Below are 14547 nucleotides of genomic sequence, written 5' to 3' on the forward strand. Positions count from 1 at the left end.
AGAAAGTGAGGGATTGGAGAAATTTTCTTTGGACTATGCAATTGAGTTAAATAAATTAAGGGGTCCAAATTGCAATATTAATTGTGTAAGGGTAAAGTTGGAATTTTTTTTAAGTATAACTTTAGAGATAGAATATTCTCAGAATATTCCGTCAAAAGGGAGTCCAAAGTGCAACACTGGAAAAAGGGAGTCCAAACAGCAAGTCAATTATAAGAAAGGGGGTCCAAACAGCAAATCTCCCTAAATAAAAACCAGGTCTAATATGTCTTTGTACAGCGACTGGTCGTTCATTCCAAAAATTTAGAGGTCATCCAGTTCCATTCTCATTAGATGTAGAAATCCATGATTTTTTGAAGTTGTGTTATTAACGTTATAAATAATGGCACTTATGTTAGTTTGTATGGCTTATAGGGTGTATAAGTGTCTATAAGATAGTTCTAAGGTTGTTATGAACATATTTCATTCTAATGATGTTTCAAAGCTAAATTATGTATGATGTATGATTTTCTATTGTACTCATGTAATCATGTTGTTTCAAAAAAAATGAACCTGCAGACTATTATTTTACTTACTTGAGCTATGCAAAATAATATTTTCTATTAATTAAGAAGGTATGCATCCTCCTTGAAACAGACACATTGACTAATCAATTTTCAGTAGTGGTGGCTAATGTGTTGCGTCAGTCCAGAAACAGATCGTCAAAACATGTTTATAAGGAAACACAACACGATACGAAAGGAAGAACACGTGTCGTGTTGATCCGTCACGACGAGTCAATCGAGTCGGGTCGTGGTGTGTCGGGGATTTTAAATCCCCAGACACGTCAACAACGACCCATTAGGATTGGCAACACAACCCACCACGACCATGATAAACCTTTAGAAACAAGTTAGTTTTATGGGTTAATTTTGGGTTGCCCCACAATTTGTGACCATTCACCGTTTTGGGAGGTTTGACATAGTTTGGGGGCTAAATAAGAAACCCAGACACTTACGAACGCTAAATGGGAAATCTAGACACTTACATAAGCCAAATAGGAAGCCCAGATACTTATCGGAATTAAAACGATGAGTTAGTCACAAATTATGGGTAAAACGAAATTAACCCAATTTGATTTGTGGACATCATTTTTTGATTTGTCGGACACACGCTTTTTTTTATTAGCTATTGATCTTAAATATTGGTTAGTTTTGAAGTCACATTTCATTACATATGTGCTGCAATCAATTTCTTAAATATGGTCAAGAGGAACATAGATACTCAATACAAACTCGAAAATTCTATCGGCATCTAAGTAAATTTTGATTATCATATCAAATAAACATGAGAAGAATATTTAACCGTGAAAACATTCTTCAACGTGGTTAGCAATATTAGGGTTATCAAATACAAACCATAAAATGCACAATTCATTTCTAGCTTAGTTGGTGAAGGGTTAGATTTTAATATTGAGTGCAAGGGATCGAGTCCCACCCACAACATTCTTTTCTTAATTAACAAAAAAAAAATACAAACTATAAAATGCACATTGAAGGTATCCGTTCATTCAATTTCTTTTTTTTTTGTTGAAGAGGTTCATTCAAAAACTTAGATCAAACTATTAAACAAAAGGGACCTTTTCAAAATAGGGGTACAATAATTATTATAAAATAAAAAATTTCCATACATGTCAGCATGAAAAAATTGTTACATTTTTCAAAATCCAAATTCAAGGCTAACATATTTCGCTATGGTCGATGTTTTAGGAAATAAAGAAATCTTGCGGGTATAAATTTTTGGGTGGAAACAAAATAGTTTTTCTAACTTTTTGTTTTCTCCAAACATCACCCACTCTTAATCTCTTTTTACTTCTCAATTTCTTCTTCCCCCGTCTTCCCCTCCCACTTACACCATCAACTACGACGACCTTTACCATCAACTCCGCTAACCTTCACCATCAACTCTCGCGAGTTACATATCAACTCCGGCCGACATTGTCTTTCTCTATGATGTTCATAATGGTTAACAGTTGGATGTGTTTCCTTGTGAAGTTGGAGTGTCAAAGTAGCGCCGGACATTATTTCTCTAAAAACATTTGTTACCGCTATAACAAATCATCGTGTTCTGCTCCAACTGAACTTGTCACCAGTACTGTTGTCTCTCTCTGAAAGAAATAAAATTGAGTTCATTTCCCTTTCAAGGAGAAAGTGAAAAAAAAGACGAAATTTGATTCTTGTCCTCAAATGTAACAGAGGCACATGTTGTGAAATCTTTTGTTGTTGTTTGTAGATTTTATTTGTAAAATTAGAGTTTCGGATTATTTAAAGAGCACATCTAAAGAAGTAAAAGGGAATGAGAGATTTGAATGGCCGTGGAGTATGAATGTTGCGAGGCGGGGTTCTATTGTTTCCCAAAACATTGACCATTCAATATATACACAATGCATTAAGGATTTATGAATAAAATTACTAAAATGATATCAACCATATTTTAGTTTTTGTTGTGTAAATCTAAATATAAGATTATTTATATGCGATGTCTAAAATAGCAAACTAAAATTTACTCAGGGGCCAAGGCGATATAAAAGTTATCATTCATTATAAACACTTACAGTGACTTTTGTAAAAAAAGAAATTTTTGCACGGCCGGATGATTCCAAACCATATGGTGCAAACATAAGGAGAAAAAAAGATGGTAGAGAACAAAGGAAAAAATGTTGGAAGGGAAGTTTTATAGGGGCCTCTCGTAAGTGTTATAGGCGTCTCCTTCCTTCACAAGATTCCTCTCAAATTTGCCTTCAGGGAGGCGCCTATAACACTTACATAGGCGCCTTTAAAACTAGCATATCGGAAACCTTGGAGTTTCAAAATGATGGAACTCCCAAACTGAAAATGGTTTTTCTAACTTTAGAAGTTGTGTTGACGCCCAACATAATTGCTGTAGGCACCCTTTTACATCCAAAATTTGAGAAGGCCTTGTGCATAAATGAGGCGCCTACACCAATTATGTTAGGCGCCCCCTTCTTCCTTTAACTATGTGATCTATATTGGGTGCCTAAAGATTTTGACCAAATCATTACCTTGGTTTCCATTATTCATTGGACATCTCTCCTATATACTCAGGCCCGCTTTTACTTTTGACATTTTGCGTTGCCGGACTGAGCAATCCGAGACCCACGGACCAGACCGTTCAAGTACCCTGGAACTTGACTAGTCCATGGGGCTGCTCAGTACGAAACCCACAGACCAGGCAATCAGAGTGTCATGGAACTTGACTAGTCCAGGGGGGGGGGGGGGCACGAAGAAAGAATCACCCCTACCAAAAAAAAAACAGGAGCGCCTATAGGCACTCCCTATTCATATTAAGAGCATGTCCAACCCCAGCCGGGCTGAGGCCATAAATTCAAATTTATGGCCTCAGCCCCCCGCTCCAAGCCCAGCCACTTGGAGCGGAGACTGGGGTCGGCCATTCAGTCGCCCCTAACATTAGGGGCGACTGAATGGAGGCCCCAAGTGACCGTTGGGGCCCCAACGGTCACTTGGGGGACAGATCTGGCCGTTGGTTTATCCAACGGCCAGATCTGTTTGTTTTTTTTATTTTTTTTTAAACAATTAAAAATAATTAAAAAATTATAAATAACTTAAAAATCAAAATACATTTTTTGTAATTCTAATTAGTTTTAATTTTTTTTTTTTAAATTCTAGAAAAACATAAATATTAGTAATTAAAATACATCCCACCAAATGTCGGTCCCCGAATATATTTTTTTTCGAAAAATAGTTCAAACACGTATTTTATATATACATAAAATCACACACGTTTTTCGCACACCAACTAAAAGTGCACACACGCGTTTCCCACATGAACAAATTTTCGGCCTCAAGAGAGGCGGGGGTTGGAGCTGAATTTTAGAGGCTGAGCTGAGGCCAATAATTTTGGGTGAAAAAGTGGTTTTTTCGGCCTAAGACAGGCTGGGATTGGACTTGCTCTAACGGTGTATTCCGTGATGCAGAGCATCTCTTACCTCTTTGGAAAGTGGAGCAAAATAATGGCTCAACAAACGTACAGCAGAAACTTGTTGAAGTAAAGCTGCCATAACATTGTGTCTTGCAGAGAAAAACTTTTTCTCTCTCTCTCTCTCTCTCCGAAAAAACGCCCCAAAAAAACGAAAGAAAACACAACAGAGGAAACTGTAGAAAGAAAGAGAGAGAGAGAGAGAGAAACTCTCATATTTCATTTTCTTCGTGTCCTGTCTGCTCTCTCTCCGTATCACGTGTTCTATCATCTACAATCACGTGAGGTCCTCTCTCTCAAGTCTCACCCAAACTCCATACATCACCATCATTACTACTTTCTCTCTCTAAAACAGTAAAAAACTCTCTCTAACAACAATCTTCTCTTTCTCTCTCTAAAAGTAGGCATTTCATTTCCCCGCCTAAAAAGAAATCTTTTCCAGAAAGGAGGATTCAGATTTTCCAAGCTTCATTTTTTCAGTTCAAACGTCAGAAGCTTTTTTTCTTTTTCATGGCAGATTAGAGTTTTTTTTTTAAGAGAGAGAGAGAGAGAGAGAGAGAGAGAGAAACTACAGTTTTCAGTACTATTACTACTACTGTTATTATTACTTCTTTGGATTTGTTAGGTTTCATATGGTTTGAGTAAAATGGGCTGCTTCCAGTCCAAAACCAGTCACCTTCAATCACCTGATGAAGGAGGTTCTTTACCAACTGAAAAACCAGATCTAGCTAACGGAGACCATATTGATGAAGATCAAGTTCCTGTTTTCAAAGAGTACGGACTATCTGAACTTAGAAATGCAACTAATGGATTCAGTTCCGATCGTATTGTATCTGAAAGTGGTGAAAAAGCTCCTAACGTTGTTTACAAAGGAAAGCTTGAAAATGGTCGATTAGTAGCTGTTAAACGATTTTCAAGACAATCTTGGCCTGATTCTCAACAGTTTGTGGTGAGTTCTTATCTTTTTTTTCTTTTTCCATTTTTAGGTTTGATTTTTGAGTTTTCAAGTTATTCTTGATTAGGCTAATAACTCCATTTTTGGTATAAATTTGATTTTAGGCGGAAGCTTCAGGGGTTGGAAAAGTACGGCACAAGAGATTAGTAAATTTGATTGGATGCTGTGCTGAAGGAGATGAACGGCTGTTAGTAGCTGAATTTATGCCTAACGATACTCTTTCTAAGCATCTCTTTCACTGTATGAGATCTTCATTTTTAAAATTTGATTGATTTTTATATCTCAAGTTGCTTTTGAGTTGAAAACTAGGGTTTACAAAGTCAGAAACTTAGGGCATGCTGTTCTTTGTGTCTAAGTTAGTGTTTTTCAGGATTTATTTTACTGTGCTTGAAGTGCGATTGGGTATCCGACTATCCGAGTGATTTTGGTCACATTAGTTAACTTCTTTAGCAATTGTAGTCTAAGATTTGTCATTGAATGTCTTGATTTAAATGCTTTTCTATAGATTTCAGTTGTTTGCTGATTTCCAATTCTTTGTTCTTCAATTTTGTTTCATCCTTTACCCATTAAAGGAGAAAATGCAAAGAACAGAAAACTAAAAGTAGGAATCCGTCTGTGTTTGTGGCTTGTTTGATGTTGATGGTAATGTGTGTTTGTTTTTGTTTCAGGGGACAAGCAGCCATTGCCATGGGTAATGCGATTGAGGGTTGCAAATTTTATTGCAGAGGCACTTGATCATTGTAATACTCAGAATCGGAATATCTATCATGATCTGAATGCATATAGAGTTCTCTTTGATGAGGTATATACCATATGAAAAAAGTCACCAATTTATACTGTTATATGTAAATATTTTGTACTGTAGCTTTGAATTAATTGCTCGAATCTTGAAGCAGTTCTGGTTCTTCGTATGTAAAATTTTGCCTGTTCCTTATCATGCACATCCTTTTGAAGTGAAAGTTTGCATATGTGACGTATGAGATACATTATACAAACCAAGTGTATGTGTATATGTATGTGTTCACTCATTCTTTCTTCATCTTACTTAATGTATTCACTTCATGATGTTTCAGTAGTGACCAGTGACTTCATGTAGTTATTGGAATAGAATTTTGTGATTCTCCTCTGAAGTTTTATGTTCTCTTAATTTTAAATATCGATTTATCTGGGAGTTCTTTAGATGGCCCTAATGAAGCATTATAATTTAAGATTGCCGAGGAACATGTTTTGTATGGATGCTATATAGCAGAGGTTTTAGCGATTTTGTAAATTAATTTTCATTTCAGGAAGGAGATCCTCGTTTGTCTAGTTTCGGCCTAATGAAAAATAGTCGAGATGGGAAGAGCTACAGCACAAATCTAGCTTATACTCCTCCAGAATTCTTGAGAACAGGTAAGCTCACAAATATCATTTACACTATGCAAGTCGTGTTGGTGTTTTGAATATCTTATGGAGTTTTGGTCCGTCTACTTTTGCAGTACTTCCCTATCTTTTGTTTCAAGTCCAAACAAGCTTTAATTTAGCTTGCAAAATTATGAATGATTAGTGTCTAATTTCAAATTCCACTTACTATTACGAGCATAGGTTGTCGGTGAATGACCTTCATTTATTTGTATGACACACTACAAGAATTAGCATTGAGTTTGTTGGTAGATGACCTTCACAGGAATAGTCCAAAGTTCTCGTGATTAATGCCTTACTTGTAGTTTGACTATGTCTATATTGATACGGTATTGCCATCAAGTATTCAATGTTTGACTGTTTGTGTCTTTTTTTTTCCTAGGCTTTGTCACACATCATTGAAGTTTAATTTGACTATCTATACGACTATATTGATTATATAACCTACATGTTTGAAATGGGCAAACGTTTCTCTTCTTTTTCACCTCTAATTTTGAAACACCTCTAGCTAAATGTTTTTATAAATACCCAGAGTTCTGAATAGTCACACTGTTACAATTGGTCTAAGCTTGTGTTCGTTCTTTTTGAAGATCCCTCTGCATCCGGCTTTTTTTTATGTACTTCAACAGTTTGAGATGTTGCACACACTTGCCCCTCTAGTAGAATCAGAGCTTAAAACAAATTTTCTCCTCAAATTCAGACCTACTTCTTTAGCGAGAAACGCATGTATTCGATTTGAAAACTTGTTGTAGGATATAACTTCATTGGGAGGACAAACGACGCAACAATTAAAACTTGACTTAGAGCGCAACTTGATTTTGAGTCCAAAATCAACTTGTTTGTGTTTTACCTCCTGACCTCCACTTCACCACCACACCTGACCACCACATCACACTTTCGACCGTTACCACCACCACCGACCACAACTAATCTCTGTCTCTCTCGTCAAATTCTCTATCTCTCTATTCCTGCAAAGGGAAATGTTCCTTCGCTGGAACCCCTTTGTCTGAGAAGGAGACAGATTGCCCTTCTTAGACGAAGGGGTTTCCGTGAAGGGAACCCTTCCCTTTGCCAAAATAGATGGAGATGACAAAGAGAGAAAATTGGTGGTGGTGGCTGTGGCCGATGGTGATAGTGATGGTCGGAAATGGTGGTGCTGATCGGGGTTGGTGGTGAAGATGAAGATTAGGGGGTAAAACACAAACAAGTTGAAATCTGGATTTCTAAGTCAATTAGGGTCAAACTTGATTGACCAAAGTCTACATGCCCCGGAACCAAAGTTGGATGTTACAAAGCAATGGCCTAATTATATTACTTTCAGACTTCAGTTTCTCAAAAAACAAATACCGGCTATGGTTGTGATCCAGTTGTTAAATATAAAGGATCATGAAAGTGGATCACCTAAGAGGCATAAAGACTGAGGACACGAGAGTTTCGTTAGGGGGTGTGGAGAACAATTATTCTGGATAATCCGGAAAAGTTCTCTTATCGGTTACCTGGTTCTTTTTTGCATTTTTCTTGTCTTCTCTATCTTATAAACTAGTATGGGTAGCGGATCAAGAGGTTAGGAAGGAGGAATAGTGAGATTTCTTGCAGTGGAGGAAAAACCTTTCCTGGTTAACACAAAAATGTAAGAGTGGTCATTGAAGGGAAAATCTCAGAAGAAGTCAAATGCGGCATGTACTGTGCGTAACCTTTTACCATCTGTTTTGTGAAGTTACAAATGCTGGCATGATAAGGTTTACACCTTAAATCAAATCATACCTCAGTCTCTTGCGCAGTGAGAAGCTGTGATTTGTTTCTAGTTGTAATATCTTCATTTCTCCCTAGAACAACGTCAATTTTCAAGATTTGCGTTTTGCAGTTTGTTCGGTAAATTATTATATGATGGTTTTGAATCAATCATTGTTAGACTTGACTTTGGGTGCTAAAATTTTGCAGGTAGAGTTATCCCTGAGAGTGTGATTTATAGTTATGGAACCGTTCTTCTAGACCTTTTAAGTGGGAAGCATATCCCTCCAAGCCATGTAAGAAACATCAACTCCATTTATTTCCCCACCTTCTAAACCAAATAATATGCTTCCCACTTCTTAGTATTGTCTAGTTTCTTCTAGTTGTCTTTTTAACACTTATGAATTCATCAGGCCTTGGACTTAATAAGGGGGAAGAATGTATTGGTTGTGATGGACTCATCCTTAGAAGGACAGTATGCTAATGAAGATGCTACAAAGTTGGTTGAACTTGCTTCGAAATGTCTTCAGTCTGAGGCTAGAGACCGACCAACTACCAAATTTCTTCTTACAGCAGTAGACCCTCTTCAAAAGCAGACAGATGTAAGTAATTTATCACTAGGTTTGGTATTGAATATATAACCCTCTACTTAATTTGCACACTTTTGGACCATCAGGTGACCTCATTTGTTCTAATGGGCCTCCAAAAAGCAGCAGCAGCAGCACCCTTACCCGCCTTGCTTTCTCCGCTTGGAAAGGCTTGTGCAAGGATGGATCTTACTGCTGTGCATGATATCTTGCTTAAAACAGGTTACAAGGATGAAGAAGGTGCTGAAAATGAGGTGAAAATGAAGCTTCCTGTGGCTATTTTTCTTCCTACCCTATAGCATGATAACAATTTCCTCCATAATGAATGAAACCGTATTTCTCCTCCCAATTTACACTATCTAAAATTAATGAGTCGGTTGCGGTTGTCCACTAATATCTATAACATCGTTTTATATGAATTGAATAGTTTTCCATTAGCTAGTTGTACTTATTCATTGCAATTTCATATCTCGTTTGTGTATTTTGCTAAGATTATGCTCCTGTTGTGAAGCTTTCCTTTCAAGAATGGACGCAGCAGGTGCAAGAGATGTTAAATACAAAAAAATTTGGAGATATTGCATTTAGAGACAAAGATTTCAAGAGTGCCATTGATTATTACTCGAAGGTATAATCAGTTCTCTTTTTTTTTTACTGCAAAGGGCTTGTACTTCTTACTTTTAAAGGTCAGCCTGACCTTTTTGGCCCGAGCAGAGACAAACATGGACCACTAGCTGCAACGGTTTCATAGGGTGACATATACGAGTTTCCGCCAAGTTATTTTTACCGCTCTTGCTAACCCTGCATTCATATATTTAGTTTTTTTTTGTCAATGTGGGGATTCACACTCTACCTTAATTGTCTTTTTTCAAAAATAGATGCTGATTTTTGAATAATGATGTATTTTCCATCTACAAATACAGTTAGCAGTGATGATGCCAGTTCCATCAGCTACTGTTTTCGCAAGGCGAGCACTATCGTACCTGATGAATGGGCAACCAGAACTTGCTCTGCGTGACGCAATGCAAGCTCAAGTATGTATGCCTGAGTGGCCGACTGCATTCTACCTACAAGCTCTTGCACTTTCGAAACTTGGAATGGAAACCGATGCTCAAGATATGCTAAACGATGGAGCTACATTCGAAGCAAAGAAACAGAATAGTTGGCGAAATTGAGAACCCATGTAGTTCTCTATCTCTTTCTCTCTCTCTCTATCTCTCTAAGTAGGGTTTAATCTCCTTCGGTTCTCTGACAACTTCTGTTCATGCTCCTAATGAGACTTAAGATTGAAGCACATATATGCTGTTAACAAAATAGTTAGAATAATGTATAAAGTTGCTTTAAGAATATAGAAATAAGTAGTCTAGAATTATGAATCATATTTCACTGTTTGCTTACCTGGTTCTCTTTCTATCTTTGAACTCCTAGTTTTCTAATGGAAGTGTTCAACTCTTGTGCTCGGTTGGAGAAAGAACAAAACTTGTTTGGGTGGTAGTAACCTTGCATTTAACGCCTTATAGCTATGTTATGAGGCTAGCCAATTTTGTTGCCAATAAGCAACCAACCGTAAGGGCTAAGACATTTGCATGTCTTTTTTCTGAAACGTAATCCACTGCAACTTTTATCTTATTTATTTGGGTATAACTTGTAAAGAAAAGATGCAAATGAGTCTTTGTTGTAGTGGGTTTTATCCCCCTCTTATCTCTTTTAGGTCTTGATCCCGGTAGAAGTATCTTGTTCGTCACTTGCAACAGTCGTACTTTTTTTTTTTAAATTGTTCAGCGTGTGCCTCGAACCGTTGACCTTTAAAGTAGAAGATTATACCTCTTACCATTGCAACCAAAGGTTGTGCCAGACCACTTGTGTTGTATATCTAGAATTTTGGAATGTCTAGAAGAATGGACTAACATGTATCATACCATTTTAAATCAATAAGTATAATATAATGTGGACTTTTTAATAAAGAAAGGAAATAAAAGAAAGTCACTCTCTCTGAACAAAGAAATAAAAATAAGAAAACAAGAAAATTTAAACGTGCTAACTGGTCAAGAAAACAATTTTATAAAGATTTCATGGTTTGACTCATGAACAAGTCAGCATTTCCTCAAGTGGTTGTGAGAGAGAGAGAGAGAGAGAGAAGAAGAAATTTGGAAGCAGATTTCCCAATAGAAAATCTAGCCACCCTATTAGTAAGGTAAGATCTTAATCTTCTTTTCCCTGTTTATAGTGAAAAATAATACTACTATCTTGATCTTAAAACTATTTTTCATATCTTGTCTGGAAATTAACAATTCTTTTGTGCTTTCTAATTTGAAAATAATGATCAGAGACTCAAAACTTTGATGATTGATATGTTTTTATAATGGAATTAAGGAATCATACATGTAAATCTGTTTGAAAGTAATGAGCATGAATCAAACAGTTCATGAGCATATCATATCAGAGTCCCATAGTTATGAAAACATAGTAGAACTGAAAATATAACAAGACCTAGTAGTAGACATTTGCATATGATCATTTCCAATTTTCCATATATACTTCTTAGAATATTATGGTTGGGTAGGGTTCATACCTGAATTTTAGGCTTCAATAGGAAGGGAACGACCTCCTAATAGGAGATGCATATGAACAAGGCCAATACTTGGTGCTGAAAACATGGGCAGGATAGATAGGTGAAAATCGGCTCGAAGATGGAGAACACCCAGCAGTCATGGGTATGCTTATTACCTTGAAATTGGCTTGTAAGGGGAGGGATTTTGAGGTGATGCATATAAGCACTCCATGCTTGATAGCAAAAACATGAAGTAGAATACGGAGGGAACCTACAAGTATATCTGCATATGACCATTCCCATTCCCATACTTATGAGAAAATGGGTACGATTGGCACCTGATAATCGTCCTGAAAGTGGAGGGAACATGACATTTTCATATTGCATACGATCAAATCCGTAATTTGAAGTTATTACTTGGATTAATACCTGAAAATTGGCTTGGCAGAGAATGGAATGCTAGTGATGCATATGACAACTCCGTACTTGGGAGTCCACCACCTCTTGGTGTAGTGCTTGGACACCCACTCCGGTTTGATCCCGTGGAAGTGGAAATCCAGGATTTATTGAAATTGGGTATGAATAACATAGAGGTAGATTAGTTGGGCTTTAAGCCCATTAGGGATGATCTTTAAGGGCAGATATACATGGCCTTTATAGTGTTCCATTCACTCCAGGAATCAGGCAGTTATAGTGTTCCATTCACTCCAGTCCAGAAATCTTGATGTCTCTTTCTATTATCTCTTCATGATGTATCAATGTCTTGTAATGACAACTCTTGTAGTCCAGTTCCAAAAAAAAAAATCTCCATACTAGGCAATGCAAACATGTTAGATGCCATGGTTCATACCTAAAAGTCGTTCTTTAAGGAGGAAGCAAAGACGAAAACATCGGTGATGATTTTTCTTGATGATCGGCTTGAAAGGGGAGCAAACCCAGCAGTTCATACACCCATGACAAATCCGATATTTGTGAAAACATGGGCAGGATTCATAATGAAAATTTTCATACTTGTAATGAAAAATTGGGGACTTGTATCTCAAAATCAACTTCGAAGGGGGCTAGAATTGAGAGTAAAGTACGCATACGAGGAATCCGTAGTTACAGAAGCATGAGGAGGATATATTACATGTCAATCGGCTCCAAAGGGGAAATATCATATGACAGTTGTAAAAATCAATAGCTTGTCTGTCCCTTATTTTACTCATACTAGCAGCTGTCTTCCTTTGCACTTTAGGTTATGAAATTCATATCTGAGTTTCAGTTCCGGCGCTACAATGGAAAATTTGATTTTCCAGCACAACAACACCATGTTGATCATAGAAGAGGAAAGAAATTATCCATAAGCTCGATAAATGGTAACATCCGACCAGATCCAAAGTTGCCCTTTTGCACCCGAGTGAACGGATATGGTTTAATACCCGGACTAGTCCGGATGCATTAGGCGGTCGGCCTTAGGTTATAGCACCTCTGAGAGTCGGGTTGATGAGCCTGGTTTTGCAAATGGTAACAGTTTCTGTTCGGATCGTTGGTAAATGGACGCATATTATATTTAAAATTGAGACAGGTAAATGGAACTTAGCTAAGGAATCACAGTTTGGGCGAGCTTGCTCTAGCCTAAAAATATTACGGGCTTGGGCAGGCCAGGACATCAATTTACATTTATGGCCAGCCAGATTTGGTCCAACAAACTAATCGGGTACTCGAATTCTTTTCCATGTTCCCAAGAAAGGCCAAGCCCACGCGTGGCCGGTACAATCTGATTGCCATCCCTCCCCAGAATTAGGTTGGATTTTAGGAGAGGGCTATATGATTGGGAGTTGGAGGAGGCAACTCGTCTTTTAAACGACTTAGAACCGTTCTGCCTAACCAGTCGTCCGGACGCTAGGATATGGATTTCAAACCCGGATCCGGGCAAGGTAGACTTATCAGTAAGAGCGATGTTCTCGCTTCTGTCAAACCAGGAGGTGGAGACTAAACCGGTTTTTAGAGACGTTTGGAGAAAGAATATACCCATGAGGGTGAGTGTGTTCATATGGGATGTGATTTGGGATAGGATTCCAACCATGGACAACTTGAGAAAGCGAGGTTTCATTTCGCCTAATCGTTGCGGTTTTTGTGGGAACGATGAAGAATCATCCTCGCACATATTTCTCCATTGTGACAAGGCGAGGGACGTGTGGAACAGTTTCATGAGTAGTATCGGGATTGTCTGGTGTATCCCCAGCTCCATTAGTGATCTCATGCTCGCTTGGAAAGGAATTAAGGGTAGTAAACATAAGAAGGCTATCCTCAACTTTATCCCTAAAGCAATCATATGGGCAATTTGGAGTGCTAGAAACGATGGAATTTTCAGAGATAAACCCCGATCACCAGAATACATCTTCTTCGCGGCTAAATGTCTTATTTACCATTGGAGCAGATCGTATAAGTGGGCTAAAATATTTTCGTTTAATTGCATGGTTGAGTCTTGGGATGTTTTTGTTGAGTCGCTTTAAAGGATGCTGTTTTGTCGTCTGTGGGGGTTCGTTGTTGTGACCCTTATGCGATGCTCTTTTGTTTTTCTTGTCTTGCTCTAGGCCTCATAGCCGAGTGCGCCCTTGTATTTCAGCATGTTTCTCATATTAATTTAATCAAATTATTCAAAAAAAAATCCCTCCCCAGAATTAATACTCTGAATATGATTCGAATTGGTTATTGGGTGGCAGGTTAGACCTGCTACAACTAGCACCCTGCTTCAAAAGGCTAGGGTGCTACTGCTTTCTCTAATAGGCTCGCTTCACTGTAGTTGTAAGCTTGCTTCTTTTCGCTGTAGCTTGCTGCTTGTAGCCTTAACACGGAAGCACGTAATTCGCCTCATCGCTTTGCTTTGAAAGTAGATCTCGTTGCGTTAAGCTTGGCTTTTGGTGTCAGTCTGTATTCTCGATACATGTTTTGCCATAAACTGTTTGGCGTTCATCAATTTTTTTAATTTGCTGTTATACACTTTAATAAAACAATGGGTTTCTGGAACTCTAGAGGAGAAACTATCATTCTTGTATGGATACCAAAGCCCATGGGAAGGAGTCTCAGGAGTTCGTTAGGGAATCCCTTATTGCCATCTCTCAGTCTGTTCCCGATCAGAAGCTTACGTCCGAAGTCCCAGTTCAAGACTCCACAAGTGCGAAAGTATTAGAGGTGAAAGATGACGATGGAGCTGAAATTTCTTGGTCTGAGCTGATCTCAATTTCATATACGCAATCTCCAGATACTAACACTTTACCTATTGACTCCATCAAGAATTAGCTAGAACATAGACTTCTTCTACTAGCTTCTTGCTCAAAACAAGCTAA

General features: G+C 37.8%; 1 protein-coding gene across 1 annotated transcript; it reads left to right on the top strand.

The window, feature by feature from the left end:
* Positions 1-3990: 3990 nt before the first annotated feature.
* BSK2 (BR-signaling kinase 2) lies at positions 3991-10043 on the top strand. Its single transcript, XM_086641491.1, has 9 exons — positions 3991-4942; positions 5053-5188; positions 5617-5750; positions 6235-6340; positions 8291-8376; positions 8494-8682; positions 8757-8921; positions 9179-9292; positions 9588-10043. The coding sequence occupies exons 1-9, from the start codon at positions 4640-4642 to the stop codon at positions 9837-9839; spliced, it is 1485 nt and encodes a 494-aa protein (XP_086497617.1). The 5' UTR covers positions 3991-4639; the 3' UTR covers positions 9840-10043.
* The last annotated feature ends 4504 nt before the right edge of the window (positions 10044-14547 follow it).

Source organism: Eschscholzia californica, unplaced genomic scaffold (genome assembly GCF_041429995.1).
Source record: "Eschscholzia californica isolate CP2 unplaced genomic scaffold, dmEscCali1.0.p SCAF_5, whole genome shotgun sequence".
Taxonomy (NCBI): Eukaryota; Viridiplantae; Streptophyta; class Magnoliopsida; order Ranunculales; family Papaveraceae; genus Eschscholzia; species Eschscholzia californica.

Coding starts and splice junctions, on each gene's coding strand:
- BSK2 (XM_086641491.1), top strand. CDS start 4,640: ATGGGCTGCTTCCAGTCCAAAACCAGTCACCTTCAATCACCTGATGAA. Junction 5,189..5,616: donor TTCTAAGCATCTCTTTCACT/GTATGAGATCTT, acceptor TTTTTGTTTCAG/GGGACAAGCAGCCATTGCCA. Junction 8,683..8,756: donor CTCTTCAAAAGCAGACAGAT/GTAAGTAATTTA, acceptor TTGGACCATCAG/GTGACCTCATTTGTTCTAAT.